The following is a 16042-nucleotide window of genomic DNA, read 5'->3' on the forward strand; positions in this document are numbered from 1 at the left end:
TGACGGGCCTTGCAGTCCCTGCGTGGTGAGCGGACGCGGGGCGCCCCGGCGATGGCGGCGGAGGCCTCCAACCCGGACCCGGCCAGGCCCGACGCCGCCCGCGATGCCGCCGAGACAGGCCCGACGTTGCAGTACAGCCTCCTCCTGGAGCACCTGGTGGGCGACAAGCGGGGGCCGAGGCAAGCGCGTGCCTTTGACCCGGCCGCCCTGGGCGGCTTCCCGGCGCCGGCCAAGAGCGACGAGCAGAAGATGATCGAGCGGGCCATGGAGAGCTGCGGCTTCAAGGCGACCCTGGCCTGCGTCGGGGGTGGGTGGAAGAGGGGCTGCTGGTGGTGCGCGTGGCTAGGTCGCAAAGTGGAGGCCCATCAGAAAGCCAAAGGGGGGACTCTTTTGGGGTGGAGGAAGAAAAGGCGCTTCCTTTCTTGGAGGGCTTGGAAGACCCCTCGCTAAACGAGGTGCCACCCTCAGGGGTCTGCAACCTGCGTCTCTCCAGATGTTCATGGACTACAAATCCCATCAGCCCCTGCCAGCATGGCCAATTGGCTGATGGGAATTGTAGTCCATGAACATCTGGAGAGACGCAGGTTGCAGGCCCCTGCTCCAGACGGTACCTGGAGGTCTCCTGGGGTCACAACAGAGAGCAACTGTTTTGGAAGAAATGGCAGCTCCGGGGCGGGGGGACTCTATGGCAGTGGTGGCGAACCTTTGGCACTCCAGATGTTATGGACTACAATTCTCATCAGCCCCTGCCAGCATGGCCAATTGGGAATTGTAGTCTGTAACATCTGGAGTGCCAAAAGATTCGCCAGCACGGCTCTATGGCATCACGTGCCTTTTGACCTCCATCCAAACATTTAGAGCAGGGGTAGGGAACCTGCGGCTCTCCAGATGTTCAGGAACTACAATTCCCATCAGCCCCTACCAGCATGGCCAATTGGCCATGCTGACAGAGGCTGATGGGAATTGTAGTTCCTGAACATCTGGAGAGCCGCAGGTTCCCTACCCCTGATTTAGAGGAATTTCCCAACCTGCAGTTGGCAACTACATTGACTAACCACCTTGTGGGCATAAGGATTGATGTTAAGGGTATGTACATCGGGGGAGCATATTGCGCTCTTGGCACTGCCTTGTCCTCTCCAATTCCTTCCCTCAAGCAACTGGAAGGCTTTTCGCTGAAGGGGGAAAAAATCACATCAATAATAGATATATTGGTATCAACTGGGGTGGGCACATAGGGCGTGCCGGACGATACGGAGGAGAAGCGGTTCCCAGGTGGGTCGATTGAGAAATGCACATCTTCCCCTCCACATGGTGGATAAGCTTGATTTGACTCCACACTTTCGAGAAACATCAGGACAATCCAGGGGAGGCAATGGGAAAGCAATTGGAGGTTAATCATTGGGTGTATGCACCCTCCCCCCCCCCACACACACACTCACTCACACACACACAATCCAGTTGAAGAGTCAGAGCAGGGCCAAACAGCTTGTGAAAACTGCCCGGCTTTTATTCCAGCTTTCATCAGATGTGCACACATGCTGTGAAGTCCATGGATGCTTATGCTGGAATAAAACGTTGGCTGCGTAGGTGCCATTGCAGTGTGTTCTAATACCCCAACGTTCCGTTTTTATGTGCCCTTGTATTATTTCACAGAGTCTTTTTTGAAGTCCAAAACTCATAATGGTATAACACAAATATTGCAAATAGCAGATAATGTAAAAACAAACATTATAAAATCGTACAGAATCTAATTAGGCCATAATATTTATTTATTTGTTTGTTTGTTGGATTTATAGGCCAGCCTCACCCCTCGGAAGCGGGCTGGGGCTCTCGGTAGGCGGCTCCCACAATCTATGGCTGTTCTCCAAGACAGCAAATCAATACATAAATATAACTTAAACCCATTAAAACTTAAGCAGCAATTACCAGGAATAAATACAAATTAAAACAACAGAAGTTGTTAAAACAGGAAGCCTCGGATCTAAAGGCCAAAGAAGGAGAGGGCAGGTAGGCAGGGCCCAAGATGGGAATCATGGGGGCCCAACCAAGATGGAAAACAAGGCAGCCTCAAGGGTGTGGTAGGAACCGCTGCCAGTCCGCAAGAAAGGCCTGGGTGTAAGGAACATAGCTCCGTCCTTGCGGAGGTGGCCCCTACTGTGGAATCCTCACCAAGGTCCCGCAGGGCCCGGACAGCTGGAGGTAGAGCATTCCACCAGGCAGGGGCCAGAGCCGTATTAGTAAGGTGGGTAGCCCTTCACTATGGATGACTGACTTCCCAACACCTCCAATCTACATTCCAGGATTGTGAAAAGAAGTATCCAGTAGGAACTGCCTCCGATTGGATAGCTGGAGAAGAAACAACATTGGGATGGGGATGTGGTTTGAAGCTGGCTGGAACTAACAGGCTGCTTTTGCTTTTCTTGGCAGGATTCGTGCTTGGGGGCGCCTTCGGTATTTTCACAGCTGGCATTGACACCAACGTGGGGTTTGACCCCAAGGATCCATACCGCACACCAACCGCAAGAGAAGTCTTGAAAGACATGGGCCAGAGAGGAATGTCGTATGCCAAGAACTTTGCCATTGTGGGCGCCATGTTTTCCTGTACTGAATGCTTAGTGGAATCTGTGAGTAGCAAATGTATTTCAATGAGTTTAACATTCATTTGACATACTTAGATCCTGTTTTTCCTCCAGAGGGCCTGACACAGCTTATACAAAATGCCTACTGGCAGCAATCAGACTTAGCAGCACTGTTGATTCGCCTGTTTGAAATCACAGCTTCAGTTGTCTCTAAAAACCTATGAAGGAATGATTAATGAGCAATGAATATTCTGGGTAGAAATCCCCAGTTTTTAGAATTGGGGTCTCCAACCTATGGCCCTCCAGATGTGCACGGACGACGATTCCCATCAGTCCCTGCTTGCATGGCCAGTTGGCAGAGCTGATGGACTTCATAGTCCATGAACATTTGGAGGACCATAGCTTGGAGACTGTGTTTTAGAAAGAGTCTCCTTCAGAATAATTTTTTTCTGTGCCGTCAAATCCCACCTGACCTATGGTGACTATGCAGGGTTTTCAAGGCAAGAGATGTTTAGAGCTGGGTTACTATTGCCTGCCTCTGTGTCACACCCTGATATTTCTTTGAGGTTGCCCATCTAAATACCAGTTCTGGGCACCGCAAGTCAAGAAAGACATTGACAAGCTCCAACGAGTTCATTTTGGGTGACCAAAATGAAGAAGAAGAAGAGTTTGGATTTATATCCCCCCTTTCTCTCCTGCAAGAGACTCAAAGGGGCTTACAATCTCCTTGCCCTTCCCCCCTCACAACAAACACCCTGTGAGGTAGGTGGGGCTGAGAGAGCTCCAAGAAGCTGTGACTAGCCCAAGGTCACCCAGCTGGCGTGTGTGGGAGTGATCAGGCTAATCTGAATTCCCCAGATAAGCCTCCACAGCTCAGGCGGCAGAGCGGAGAATCAAACCCAGTTCCTCCAGATTAGATACACGAGCTCTTAACCTCCTACGCCACTGCTGCTGGTCGAAGGTTTGGATTCCATGCCTTATGAGGGGTGGCTTAAGGAACTAGGTATGTTTAGTCTGGAGAAGAAAAGGTTAAGGGGTGACATTATCACCATGTTAAAATATTTGAAGGGATCTCATGTTGAACATGGAGCAAGCTTGTTTTCTGCAGCTCCAGACACTAGTGTGATGGATTTGAAGTACAGGAAAAGAGATCCCACCTAAACATTAGGAAGAACTTCTCGACAGTAAGGGCTGTTCGACAGTGTAATACGCTGCCTTGGAGTGTGTTAAAGACTCCTTCTTTGGAGGTTTTTCAACAGGGGCTGGATGGTCATGTGTCAGGAGTGTTTTAATTATGTGTTCCTGCTTGGTAGGCAGTTGGACTAGATGGCCTCTTCCAACTCTATGATTCTGCTAACCAGCGCTGACCTTTCTTAGCTCCTGAGATCTGATGAGATCAGGCTAGCCTGGAGCTATCCAGCTCCTTTAGTACAGCCATGTCTATAAGTCAGCAATGGCACCAGCTGTCCTACTGTTTACACTTGGTGGGAAGAAAGTGGATTGGGATGTATTTTTTGCTCTTTCCTATAAGACTGGAATTTAGGGACACCCGGGTGAAATAGTTCGGGGTGGGTGGGGGTTAGGACAGGCAAACAGATGTATTTCTTCAATTGACACACAATTAATTTGTAGTGTTCAGTGCCACAAGAAGAGGACGGCTTCCAGCTCTGATAGCATGGGAAAGCCATTCATGGAAAGGAAGTCTGTCGTCAGCTGTTGGCCTCATGTGCTAAAGGGAGGCCCCAGAACTGATTAGCTTGCCTCTTGCTGGGGGAAGGCTGCCGCCACTTTCTGGGAGGCATCCTGTTGGTTACTGGTGGCAACCAGATGCCATTCTAAAAAGTCCAGTTCCATATGGTTGGTCTTGACATTGCGCTTTCTCACTTCCACAGTACCGAGGTAAATCTGACTGGAAGAACAGTGTTATGAGTGGCTGCATTACAGGAGGTGCTATTGGCTTCAGGGGTAAGTAATAACCCCTGAGCGGTTGCTGTGCTACATTGGCTATGACCGTGGTGGCGAACCTTTGGCACTCCAGATGTTATGGACTACAGATGCTATGGACTCCCACTCTGCAACATGTCATCATAGCCAGAGGTGGTGAACCTTTGGCACTCCAGATGTTATGGACTACAATTCCCATCAGCCCCTTCCAGCATGGCCAATTGGCCATGCTGGAAGGGGCTGATGGGAATTGTAGTCCATAACATCTGGAGTGCCAAAGGTTCACCACCCTCTGGCTATGATGACATGTTGCAGAGTGGGAGGAGCTATGGCTCAGGGGTAAGAAGAAGAAGACTTTATTTACAGTCAATGACCAAATATATTACAAAGCTCCAAAATATCTACAACAAAACAAGAATGCAGATCTCTCTCCCGTATTCCAGCACTATCCATCTATATATCATTATACTTTGTAGACACGCCAAACAGCATAACATTACTAGACAAAACAAAAATATCTAAGGGGGATGCCATATTCCGATCATTTTTTCTTTTTCACAATGAATAGACAGAATTTTGCTACCCATTTAGTAATATTCTCCTTCTTATCTTGCAATCGTTTTTCACGACAAACTTGATCAGAACAATATGTCATCTTGTGTAGTAGACATGACAGGCATTTTTTCCTTGCCTTCTCATAAAGGGGACACTTTAATAACATATGCTCTATAGTATTCTACAGAATTCAGAGAGAAAGAACATAACCTTGCAGCATAAGGTATCTTTTGATATTTCCCTTCTAAGACAGCAGAAGGTAAATGTGACTCAGTGGTAAAGATCTGCTAGGTGCCGGGTTCAATCCCCGGCAGCTGCATTTTAAGGATTGTTGGTGTGGCCCAACAGTAACTGCCCCCATTGCACTTTAGCGGCTCTTACATGAGAAAAAAAACCTCATTGATGGCTTTAGACCATTTTCTGCCTTCAGAGAACCTTTTCTGCACTGACTTGTCTACCAAGGGAACCCTTGCCTCTGGACCACAGAACCCTCGTGCTCTTCAGAGGATTCAAGGGTACATTCTAGGATGCTGTTGAGCCTTGTCATTGCCCCTGCCTGCCCTCCCCTCCCCTGCAGAGTACACTATAAAATCACTTTGAGAGTAGCTGATAGGGAACATCAGGAAGGGGGTGGACGCAGTTGTCGAAATACCTGGGCACAGTGGTGGGATCCAAAAATTTTAGTAACAGGTTCCCAGGGTGGTGGGATTCAAACAGTGGCGTAGCGCCAATGGGGCTGGGCAGGGCACGACGGGGGCGTGGCCAAGCATTCCGGGGGCGGGGCATTAATAATTTCTCTGTTACTCTAAAAAACTCTTACTGTAAAAAAAAATTCCTAATTTCCAGCTGGTATCTTTCTGTCCATAATTTAAACTCTTTATAGCAAGTCCTATCGTCTACTGCCAACAGAAACAACTACTTCTCCTCTAATTGACTGCCTGTCAAATACTTCATACTTTCAAATACTTAATTTTGTTTCTAGAAATCAAAAGAGGGATACTTTCCTTAAACAAGGAACTTTACCATATTCCTAAAACATGTTTTTAAAACAGCCCAACAGGGAGAATTATCCCGTTTTCTACCTTCGCTAACCAGCCACATAGGAAACAACAGGACTTTATGATTTTTGGACCTAATGGGATTTCTAACGGAAAAGCAGACCCAATTTGTAACCCTCTCTTGGCACACACAAATAATTAGTAACCCACTCTCGGGAACTGGTGAGAACCTGCTGGATCCCACCTCTGCCTGGGCACCGAGACATCCTCTGCAGTTATCACTGTGGAGAGAGAGAAGGCAAAGTGAAGGACTCCATGGATTGACCGTCGCTGCACCTTACATGGGGCAGGTTTGGCAAAACAAGCAAGCTGTCTACCGTTAGAGCTTCCCTCAGAGTTGCCATGCCTTGAAAAACCCCTGTCTCAATCAGTAGAATACAGCTGGTACGGCACTGTGTGGTTTGCCTGTTTGGCCTGAGACAGGCTTTTTTGAAAAGTATGATTTCATTTGCCCCACCCCCCCTTCTAATCTTCCTTATAAGTAAGAGCATTAAATGGCCCTTTGAACACTCTCTGTCTAAGCTTGTTACACTGGCCTTGCTTGGTTTTAACTTCTTTGGAAATCAAGAGCCGTCTCTTGTCTCGTGTTTCCGGCAGGACTTCCGTTTTCCCCTCCTTTTTGACAGCAAAGAGCTCATTCTAGTGCAGGCTTTCAGGACCTCCGTAGGATTAAAATAAGAGCAACCAGGGGCTATAATCTGGTGGCATCTACGCCCTAGGCTTAGCTAAGAGCCGGACAGAGATGTTCATGAGGCGGACGGGCTGGGCTGACGGCTTTCCTCTCGAAAATTTCTAACCCTACTGTTGCCATACATTTTCTTCTTGGAGATTACAATGCTCATACAACACGTATGGTAGCTCTATACTTGACAACCATTTTAAAGTGCTAATTTATTCCCATTTTATTACTTTTAACTGTATTTTTTAAAATATATATATATTATACCAGTACACTAAACCAAATTGGTTTTTTATTATTTGGCACAGAATCAAATTTTTAAATATAAAATATGATACATAAAACAAATGTAGAACTTCTTATAAAAGATAGGTATCTTCTTCAATCTGTCTAATATTCTGCATGGTAGGATACCTACTGCTGTATTATTTTGCTTTTAACTTGCTAAACAGATCTATTTTTATTGCAATTTTATATTAGATTGTATTTTTATATTGATGTGTAGGGGTATTTACTGTCATTTGCTCTGGCTATTTCTTTTAAAAAAAAATCTGAAGTGATTTGAACCCCTCGAAGTCAACCGTCAAGTTATGTGGTCTATTTCCTTGCTACTGAACTATACTTGAGACTGAAGAATGTGTCTGTGTAAATCTTGATCTGTTTATGCCTATTAAAGGTTAATAAAGATAAAGATAAAGCTTTCCTCTCTTGCCTTGCAGCTGGCTTAAAAGCTGGGGTCCTTGGCTGTGGGGGATTTGCCGCATTCTCTGCCGTGATTGACTATTACCTACGATAGCAGCCGAAGCCAGCAAGGAAAGACTTTCCAGGATAAGGCGTGCAGAACGGTTGGCACAACCCTCCTCCCAGGAAGAAGGGATCCTTTTGTGCTTGGTTTCGTTGAAGATGGACACATCTCTCCCCCACCTCAGCCTGGAGCCTGCGGGCAGAGTCCGGTCCAGCCAAGCAACGATCAGTTATTGATGGAGAGAGAGAACGATCGGGAACACCAAGGATCGCAACACACGCGCTTCGCTTGATTGCCTCTGTGCGTGCGTTTGGTGCCTGCTACGGAAGCGGACTCGCAGAATCATTGCTGCGTTAAGACACAAGAGAAATGTAAAGATCTGTCTTATTCCAGGCAATTTGAGTTGTTGTGCAGCAACCAAATAAAGTGAGAACAAATTGTTCAAATGCATTGCAGAGATCTTGCAGCAACTGGTAAGAAATGTTCAAAAGTATCTTGGGTGGCGGTACAGGAAGATCGACCAGATTATTGGAGCTGAGGTATGCTACCCCTACCGATTAAGCTATGAGGGCGAAATAGAAACCCTTGTTCACTTGGTGGGGCAGCACTGGATGCCAAATGTTGTGGGGAGGGGCCTGGTCTTCAAGCTCTCTGCATGTTCTTTCTGAAGGCATCCAACTAGCCCAGGTTGCTGGCTTAGAAGGACTCTGCATCTGCTTTAGCCGACTTCCTGCTAAGTTCTCAAAATGGGCTGAACTGGCCAATGTTCTTAGCCTAAATGTCCCCCCTCTTGGATGCAAGAAGGCTTCATGTAGTTAGCTATAAAGGGGACTGAACACAGTGAAGTGACACCCATTGACAATATTGCACTACCTAACCCTATGTATTCTGGCACAAAACTCTCAGGAGAGAAATAGAATAGTTAGAAAAATGGATATGGAGAACGGGGTGGGATGAATGCTTCTCTCAGACCAGGTGCTCAGGAGCAGCAGCAGCAGAAGGCCCTTGCTTTCACATCCTGCATGTGAGCTCCCAAAGGCACCTGGTGGGTCACTGCAAGTAGCAGAGTGCTGGACTAGATGGACTCTGGTCTGATCCAGCAGGCTAGTTCTTATGTTCTCACCCTGTCAGATAGTACAAGAAACCAGAATTTCTGCCTGATACCAGGAAGAGGCGGTGTTCCTCCCCGCACCCTATCCTGATCTCTTCTGCTTTCTGCCCCCAGACAAGGAAGTTTCCCTCTTCAGGTGGTCTCATAGAGATTTTCAGTCATCCTCCAAACTGTGCTGCCTGTGTATTGTCGAAGGCTTTCACAGCTGGATTCAACTGGTTGTTGTGGGCTTTCCAGGCTGCGTGGCTGTGGTCTGGTAGATCTTGTTCCTAACGTTTCGCCGGCATCTGTGGCTGGCATCTTCAGAGGTGTATCACAGAGGGAAGATCTGTGGCTGGCATCGTCAGAGGTGTATTACAGAGAGAAGTCACAGACTTCTCTCTGTGATACCTCTCTTGAAGATGCCAGCCACAGATGCAGGCGAAACGTTAGGAACAAGATCCACCAGACCACGGCCACGCAGCCTGGAAAGCCCACAGCAACCTGTCCTGCCTGTGTTCTCAAAGTTATCAGTCTCTTCCTAATATACCCCGACATATGCAGCCACTCCTCCATCAGGGAACTTGCAATGAGCAGCTTCTGCGTGCTCCGCTAGGCATCTGGAATTAATGCACTGTGGTACATCCCTTGACGCCAAGTTCTCCCTTCCTGATTAATTTCAGAGCTTTACGAGCATCCAGTTTGTACCACTTCAAAAAAAGAGGCTGGGCTCTCGGGGAGCTTGTCTAACAAAATTGTTACCATCCTGACCCTTTCCCCCGCTGTTCACGCAACCTGACCATGGCTGTAACCAACCCGGAATGCTTTCCCAAATGCAGGACTGCCCTCCCCTCATCTGGAGAGCATGGGCAGACAGCTGTTTGAAGTGACTCGAAAGTTCCGTGAGCTGATTCAAACAGGGTTTAGAACAACCCAACTGTGCGAATGCGAACATTTCAGTGAGGTGCATCTGTTCCGCACAAGTAAGAACCTCCCCCATGACGGTGAGAATACACAGTTCTCACACTGGAGGGAAATGAGCTGTCTTGTCCTCAGGGATAAGAAGAAGAAGAGTTTGGATTTATATCCCCCCTTTCTCTCCTGCAGGAGACTCAAAGGGGCTGACAATCTCCTTGCCCTTCCCCCCTCACAACAAACACCCTGTGAGGTAGGTGGGGCTGAGAGAGCTCTGAGAAGCTGTGACTAGCCCAAGGTCACCCAGCTGGCGTGTGTGGGAGTGCCCAGGCTAATCTGAATTCCCCAGAGAAGCCTCCACAGCTCAGGCGGCAGAGCGGGGAATCAAACCCGGTTCCTCCAGATTAGATACATGAGCTCTTAACCTCCTACGCCACTGTATTAGGAGCAGTACTAAAGTATTAGGAGCAGTACTAAATGATCTGAAATTAGGAGGGGGGAGCAGGGGGGCAGGCGCAACAGTAGAGCAGCCGAGATTGCAGAGGACAAATTATTGAAGATCGTGGAATAAAGCAGATTGCAAATAGTTGCAGGAGGTTTTCTCTGAATTGGGAGCGTGGGCAACACGTGGCAGGTGAAGCTGAACAGTGGCAAGTGTCCCTGTTCCCTGGCAGATTGGATCAGAAATTTCTGGCTAGGTATAGGTTCTTGAGTTCTGACTTAGCTGACACAGAGACCAAGAGAGACCTTGTGGGTGTAATGGAGAGCATGATGAGGATCCTCCGTCGTGTCGTTCGTGCAAGATTTCAAACACACTTTTAGAAAAGTAGCTGACACGGTTCCCACTGCTGTACATTTCTGTGAGCCCCTTAAACGAGGATGCCAGGAGCATGTTTTCCATAAGTAGGCCCCGTCAGCAGAAGAAAACTCCAGGCCAGCGATTCCCAACCAGGGTTCCATGGTACCCTGGAGTGCTGAGAGCATGTCCCAGGGGTACTACTGCAATGCTTCCAGCCCCCCTCCCTTTTGTAGTGTCTCCCGCCAGCACCAGCAAGGATATGGAGCTGGCCCAGGGGGCAGGGCCTGCCGCAAGGTCAGAAGCAACTTCCCACCCCCAACCCCCATGCTTCCCTTCACCCTGGGAGGGGAAGGTGGGGGGTGGCAAGCAGGGGAACTGGGAGGGGAAGGTGGGGGGAGGATGGCAGGGGTACCGTGAGGTATGAAGAGTGAGGTCAAGGGTACCATGATGTCGAAAAGGTTTGAAAACACTGCCTTTGGGCCAGTGATGGTGAACCTTTGGCGCTCCAGATGTTATGGACTACAATTCCCATCAGCCCCTGCCAGCACGGCTAATTGGCCATGCTGGCAGGTGCTAATGGGAATTGTAGTCCATAACATCTGGAGTGCCAAAGGTTTGCCACCACGGCTCTAGGCTAATTGTGGCCCTGCTAAATCAGGCCAGTGGTTCATCAACTCCAGTATCCTGTTTCACCCAGTGGTCAACCAGTTGCCCTAAAAAAGGAAACAAACAGGGCAGAGATGCTGCCCTCCCAGCACCGGCATACAGAGGTTTACCACTATGGCTAGTAGTCATTGATGGATCTCTCCTCCATGAATCAATGTAATGCCCTTTTCAAGCCATCTATGCCCACATGGCCGTCTCTCTGTCCGCTAACAGGGAATTCCACACAACATGTAGTGAGTGTAGTAGTACTTCTTTCGGTCCAGTTTGACTCTACCGCTCATCAACTTAATTGGATGTCCCTGAGTTCTAACAGGACAGGAGAAAAAGTTCTATCTACTTTTTGTACCCCCTTACAGTTTGCCTTTTTCTACCCCTCGCCGCACCACGCTAATTTGACACTTTGGGCTTGCTGTATGAAAGTGAACATGCTGCAGTTTCAAAGGAAAACCTTCTGTCCGTTGTAACCTGTGGGACTCTGTGCCACTGGAATCAATATATAAAGTACAAAATTAATGGAATGCACCTGGGTACTGGTTCATATCCTTCTGGTGTCACCCATATTCCGTAAATGAGCAGAGGCTGAAACAGTGGCACACTTTGGTAGGAGAAGCTCCTGCCACGTGTGGTTGTAGCCATGGCCGGACACCCAGCTTCAATTCCACATTCTGCCAGGATGCTTAATAAGTCACCTTGGGGGCTTCTTTGGAGACAGAACCAGATGCAAATGGAATGAACATATAACGATGATGATGGTTTCTTACTCTTCGTGGCACCAGTCACCACTGGTCCAGCCGAAGCAAGGAAGACAAATGGAAGCATACCCAGAGGCCAGCCAGAGAAGGAATCCTGTGAGCATCCCCAATTGCTCCTGAGAAGCAGAGGTGCTTCCTGCAGCAACCATCCAAGCTATTATTTTATTTATTTATTGGTCTCATACTGCCCTCCCCCTGAGGGCTCAGGGCGGTGGACAACCATATATAACCAGAGGTGGGATCCAGCAGGTTCTCACAGGTTCCCGAGAGTAGGTTCCTAATTCTTTGTGTGTGCCGAGAGGGGGTTACTAATGGGTGATTTTGCCATGTGATTTTTGCCTTAGTTACGCCCCTCCTCTCAGCAGTAGCGCGCAGAACTTGAAGCAGTCTAGCAGGAGGTGCACCGGCGTGTGAGGCAGCCTGCGCCTGCGTGCATGCGTTTCTTGCCCAAGGACTGGCGCAGCGGCTGCGTCCTTGCCACAGCCCCGCCCTGGAATGCCAGGCCCCGCCCCCGTCGTGCCCCGCCCAGCCCCATTGGCGCTACGCCACAGTTTGAATCCCACCACCATGGGAACCTGTTACTAAAATTTTTGGATCCCACCACTGTTTATAACCAACAACCATCAAATAAAAACAGCACAGAATAAAATAAACAGGAACTATATAAAAAGAGATGGCATCATCCCACCCTCTCCCCACCCTTGCGCCCACAGGAGGCCGGATGTAACAGCGGCGATGATCCTAACCAGGCTGGCCAAATGCCTGGCGGAACAGGTCCGTCTTACAGGTCCTGTGGAAACTCTGCAAGTCTCGCAGGGCCCTGATCTCCCTTGGGAGTCTGTTCCACCAGGTGGGGTCCAGGGCTTTCCTTTGTAGAGGCCAGCCAGGGATCACCAACAGGTCCTCCTCCGAAGAACGGAAGGGCCTGATGGGGCGATATGGGGAGAGGTGGTCCCTCAGGTATGCAGGTCCAAAGCTGTGAATGGCTTTAAAGGTTAAGACCAGTACTTTAAACAAGACCCGGTACTCGATCGGCAGCCAGTGCAGACGGTATAGGGCCGGTGTGATCCGGTCCCTGCTCGATGTTCGTGTAAGAAGCCCGGCTGCCGCATTCTGCACAAGTTTAAATTTCCGGACCATGGCTAAAGGTAAGCCCGTGTAGAGCAAGTTACGGCAGTCTAACCTGGAGGTGACCGTTGCATGAATTACACTGGCCAGATCAGGACGGGAGAGATACGGGGCCGGTTGCCGTGCCTGCCGCAGATGGTAAAACGCCGCCTGGGCTGTTCGGGTGACCTGAGCTTCCAGCGATAAGTTTTGTTTGCATCAAACCCTCCGTCAGTTTACAGATTGGAAAACCAGAGTTGGAGCAAGTCAGCCAACAGAGAAGAAGGGAGGAATCAGGCCGTGACCTGACAGACAGCTGTCGCCAAGCCGAATAACTTGAATTCTGCCCCCTCCTGGTCGGTTGCCTTTTGCGCCCCCCCCCCCCCTCCAGTTGCTCTCAACACTCAGTTCTGCATTGTTTATTGCACAATATCCCAATTTTCACAGCGCGGTCATACCAGAGTGTAAACAAGGGCCGTTCTGAGCCAAAAGCCGTGTCCTCATTTTGGATGCCTCACCGGCCTGGCCTCAACCCACAACACAAGTCTTGGAATGAGAAGGTCAACAAGTAGGTCTTGGCTCATCCCTGCAACCTGCTCTTGCAGGCAAGGCAACGGGGAACGAGGCGTTCGACAGGACTCCCTACAGTGCGGCCGAGGATCCGCACGCGGGTCTTTCCGAGGACACGGAATCATTGGCGGCGGCGGCGGATCTGGAGACAACTGACATCAACAGTCCCTTCAGGTGTCATTTGTGCAAATATCTGGGCTTTGCGTTTTATTAACATTTTTTTTAATCTCCTCAACATAGTTTACAGCCATTTAAAGTCTTTCATCTACAGGGGCGGGGAAAAAAAACCTGAAACAGAACACAGCCAAAAATATATATATTTATATATATATTTATGTAATATATCCTTAAACAAGTCAAATATTAACAGTTTCTAGTTTAGTTGCAGCTCCGGGACCTTCGTCTCGTCCGCCTCCCCCCTGCCCCAAATCAGAAAGAAATGAGATTAAAAAGTACGACTGCAGACGTCGTTGCGGTGGGGGGTGGGTCCTCTGCTGGTATCAGGTTCAGCCACTCGGGACAGGGGGAGAGGCTTCTGACTTTGATAGTCCGTCTGCTACAAACATGTACAGGGGCATGCAGACCAAGAATGCTCTCTTGTGCAGAAGGGGTTAAAACCTTGCCCAGGCGGCACAAGGCCTGGCGCCCAGGCAAGTTACATCTCTGGTCCCTGAAGCCCGCCACGCCTCCAGCTCCGCCGGGAGAAACACGACCAAAGCAGCTGAGGATTCTGGGCTGGAAGGAGACGTCCTTCTTTTGTTTATTCCTGCCTAGGAGGAGGCGATAAACCTTCCAGAGGGCTTTCTTGCTAGGCACGGAGCCAGATCTGGGCCTTGTCCGAGAGCATAGGATGAAGCCTGGCTCTTTATGGGGAAAGGATCCAAAGTAGCCCCTTCCCTGGAAACTGCTACACCCTAAGCCACAGGTGTCAAACTCGCGGCCTTCCAGATGTTGTGGACTACAGTTTCCATCATCCCCTGCCAGCATGCTGGCAGGGGATGATGGGAACTGTAGTCCATAACATCTGGAGGGTCACGAGTTTGACACCTATGCCCACTTCCAACCAGCAAGAAGAAGTTAATCCTGGGGAAATGGAGCACAAGTTCCATTCTGCTGTTATCAGTCACAAGAATGCCTTCCGACGCACCGAGCTGTCCAAAGAAAACTGCTTTCCGGCCTGTCCCGTGGCCAGAATGGAAGCTATTTGAGAACAAGGCAGAATAAACTGTCTCCCTGACTAGGCAAGCATCGTACCTGTTTGGCAGCCCCCAACAGTCCTTCCTGTGAGCCTCTCCTTTTTTTACTCATCACAGAGAGAAAGCTGAAACGTTGAAGGCCTAAAACCTTCGTGCCTTGAGTGTCACTTAAACTGCCCGCACGAATCTTGAAGTGGGGCTGGCCCAAGACAGAGAGATGTCGTGTTCACACACACACCCAATGCGTCTTCATCCCGTCAACATTCTTTGGGAAACGCTCAAGTTGCTGCTGGAAGATGGGCCCTCTTTTGCCAAAGATTAAGACAGAATTCGTCCCAACAGAAGTCGTCATAAATAAACGGGAGGCGAAACCAAGCCAATGAATAGCACACATATACACACATTCAGAGCATCCAGCCACGTCTTAACTAGCAAGCAAAACCACTTCCCGTCCATCCAGCAGGGTACCATTAAAATCTCTTTACAAAAGGAAATGAAGGAATGAATGCACCTCTCCCAAAAGACACAGCTACACGCCCCCCCCCCAAAAAAAAGAAAAGGAAAAAACCCTCAACAGGCAGGAAATAACAGGAGACGTCTCCTTGGCACTGAAAAAGCAACCTGGAGTAGACCGGATGTTGAGAAAAACCACCTTTGGCCCACCATGCTGAGCCCTCGCAGTTCAAGGCTGGCTGGCGAGGAAGGAGAGGACACAGATTTCAAGCCACTAGAGCCACCACCTGCCCAGCCAGGCAAGGCGGAGGCCGGAAGAAAGGAAAAGGGGGAGGGGGGTCTAGAAGGGAGAGCCCTTGGTTTCTTTGGAGCCTCTGAAATGAGAAAATCTACGCGAGGCGCCACCCATGCAGGCCGCGAGGGAGAAGGGCGAAAACGACAAGTACCGTTGCAGGCTTTGAGCTGGGGCACGACAAAGCAGGGTGGGGCGGGAAGAAGACGGGGTGACAGGAAAGTTCTGGTGGAAGATGACATCATACAAAGACACGGATGGGCCACAGAGCCCACGCACACCCTTGCCCTTGGTCAGTCGGTTGCCGGCGCCTATTTACAACTGCCGAGTATCAATAAAAATGCACAAAAGATGTGGAATCCTGTGCAGGAACGAAAGAGTGCCGGGCTGGCTAGTTGGCTGTAAAAAACTAAGAGGCACGGACAGCGACTATCAAAGGTCAGCACAATGTCCTCAGCACTGTCCGGGGCAGGGGAGGGGGACAGAGTCCGAGTCTGCGCTGTGCGTCCCTTCGTTCAGAACGCGGGCCGCCGTTAGACCACACAGCCCGCGGCTACACATCCGTGGAGAAGAAGAGAGTGTTTCGTTTGAGCTCGGCAAAGGTGATGGGCGAATGTTGCAAGTAGTACAGGAGCACTTGGA

At 49.4% G+C, this 16042-nt stretch overlaps 1 protein-coding gene across 1 annotated transcript; it reads left to right on the forward strand.

Annotated features, from left to right (window-relative positions):
• TIMM22 (translocase of inner mitochondrial membrane 22) lies at window positions 1–8006 on the forward strand. The gene is made up of 4 exons (XM_048518421.1): window positions 1–307; window positions 2428–2624; window positions 4472–4544; window positions 7535–8006. The coding sequence occupies exons 1-4, from the start codon at window positions 52–54 to the stop codon at window positions 7609–7611; spliced, it is 603 nt and encodes a 200-aa protein (XP_048374378.1). The 5' UTR covers window positions 1–51; the 3' UTR covers window positions 7612–8006.
• Window positions 8007–16042: the final 8036 nt, after the last annotated feature.

The sequence above is a fragment of the Sphaerodactylus townsendi genome, linkage group LG16 (assembly GCF_021028975.2).
Source record: "Sphaerodactylus townsendi isolate TG3544 linkage group LG16, MPM_Stown_v2.3, whole genome shotgun sequence".
Lineage (NCBI taxonomy): Eukaryota > Metazoa > Chordata > Lepidosauria > Squamata > Sphaerodactylidae > Sphaerodactylus > Sphaerodactylus townsendi.

What these genes read in the sequence shown, in the direction of transcription:
- TIMM22 (XM_048518421.1), top strand. Translation starts at nt 52, where the DNA reads ATGGCGGCGGAGGCCTCCAACCCGGACCCGGCCAGGCCCGACGCCGCC. An exon ending in GACCCTGGCCTGCGTCGGGG is followed by an intron (nt 308 to 2,427) that starts GTGGGTGGAAGA and finishes TTTTCTTGGCAG; the next exon opens with GATTCGTGCTTGGGGGCGCC. An exon ending in CTGAATGCTTAGTGGAATCT is followed by an intron (nt 2,625 to 4,471) that starts GTGAGTAGCAAA and finishes TCACTTCCACAG; the next exon opens with TACCGAGGTAAATCTGACTG.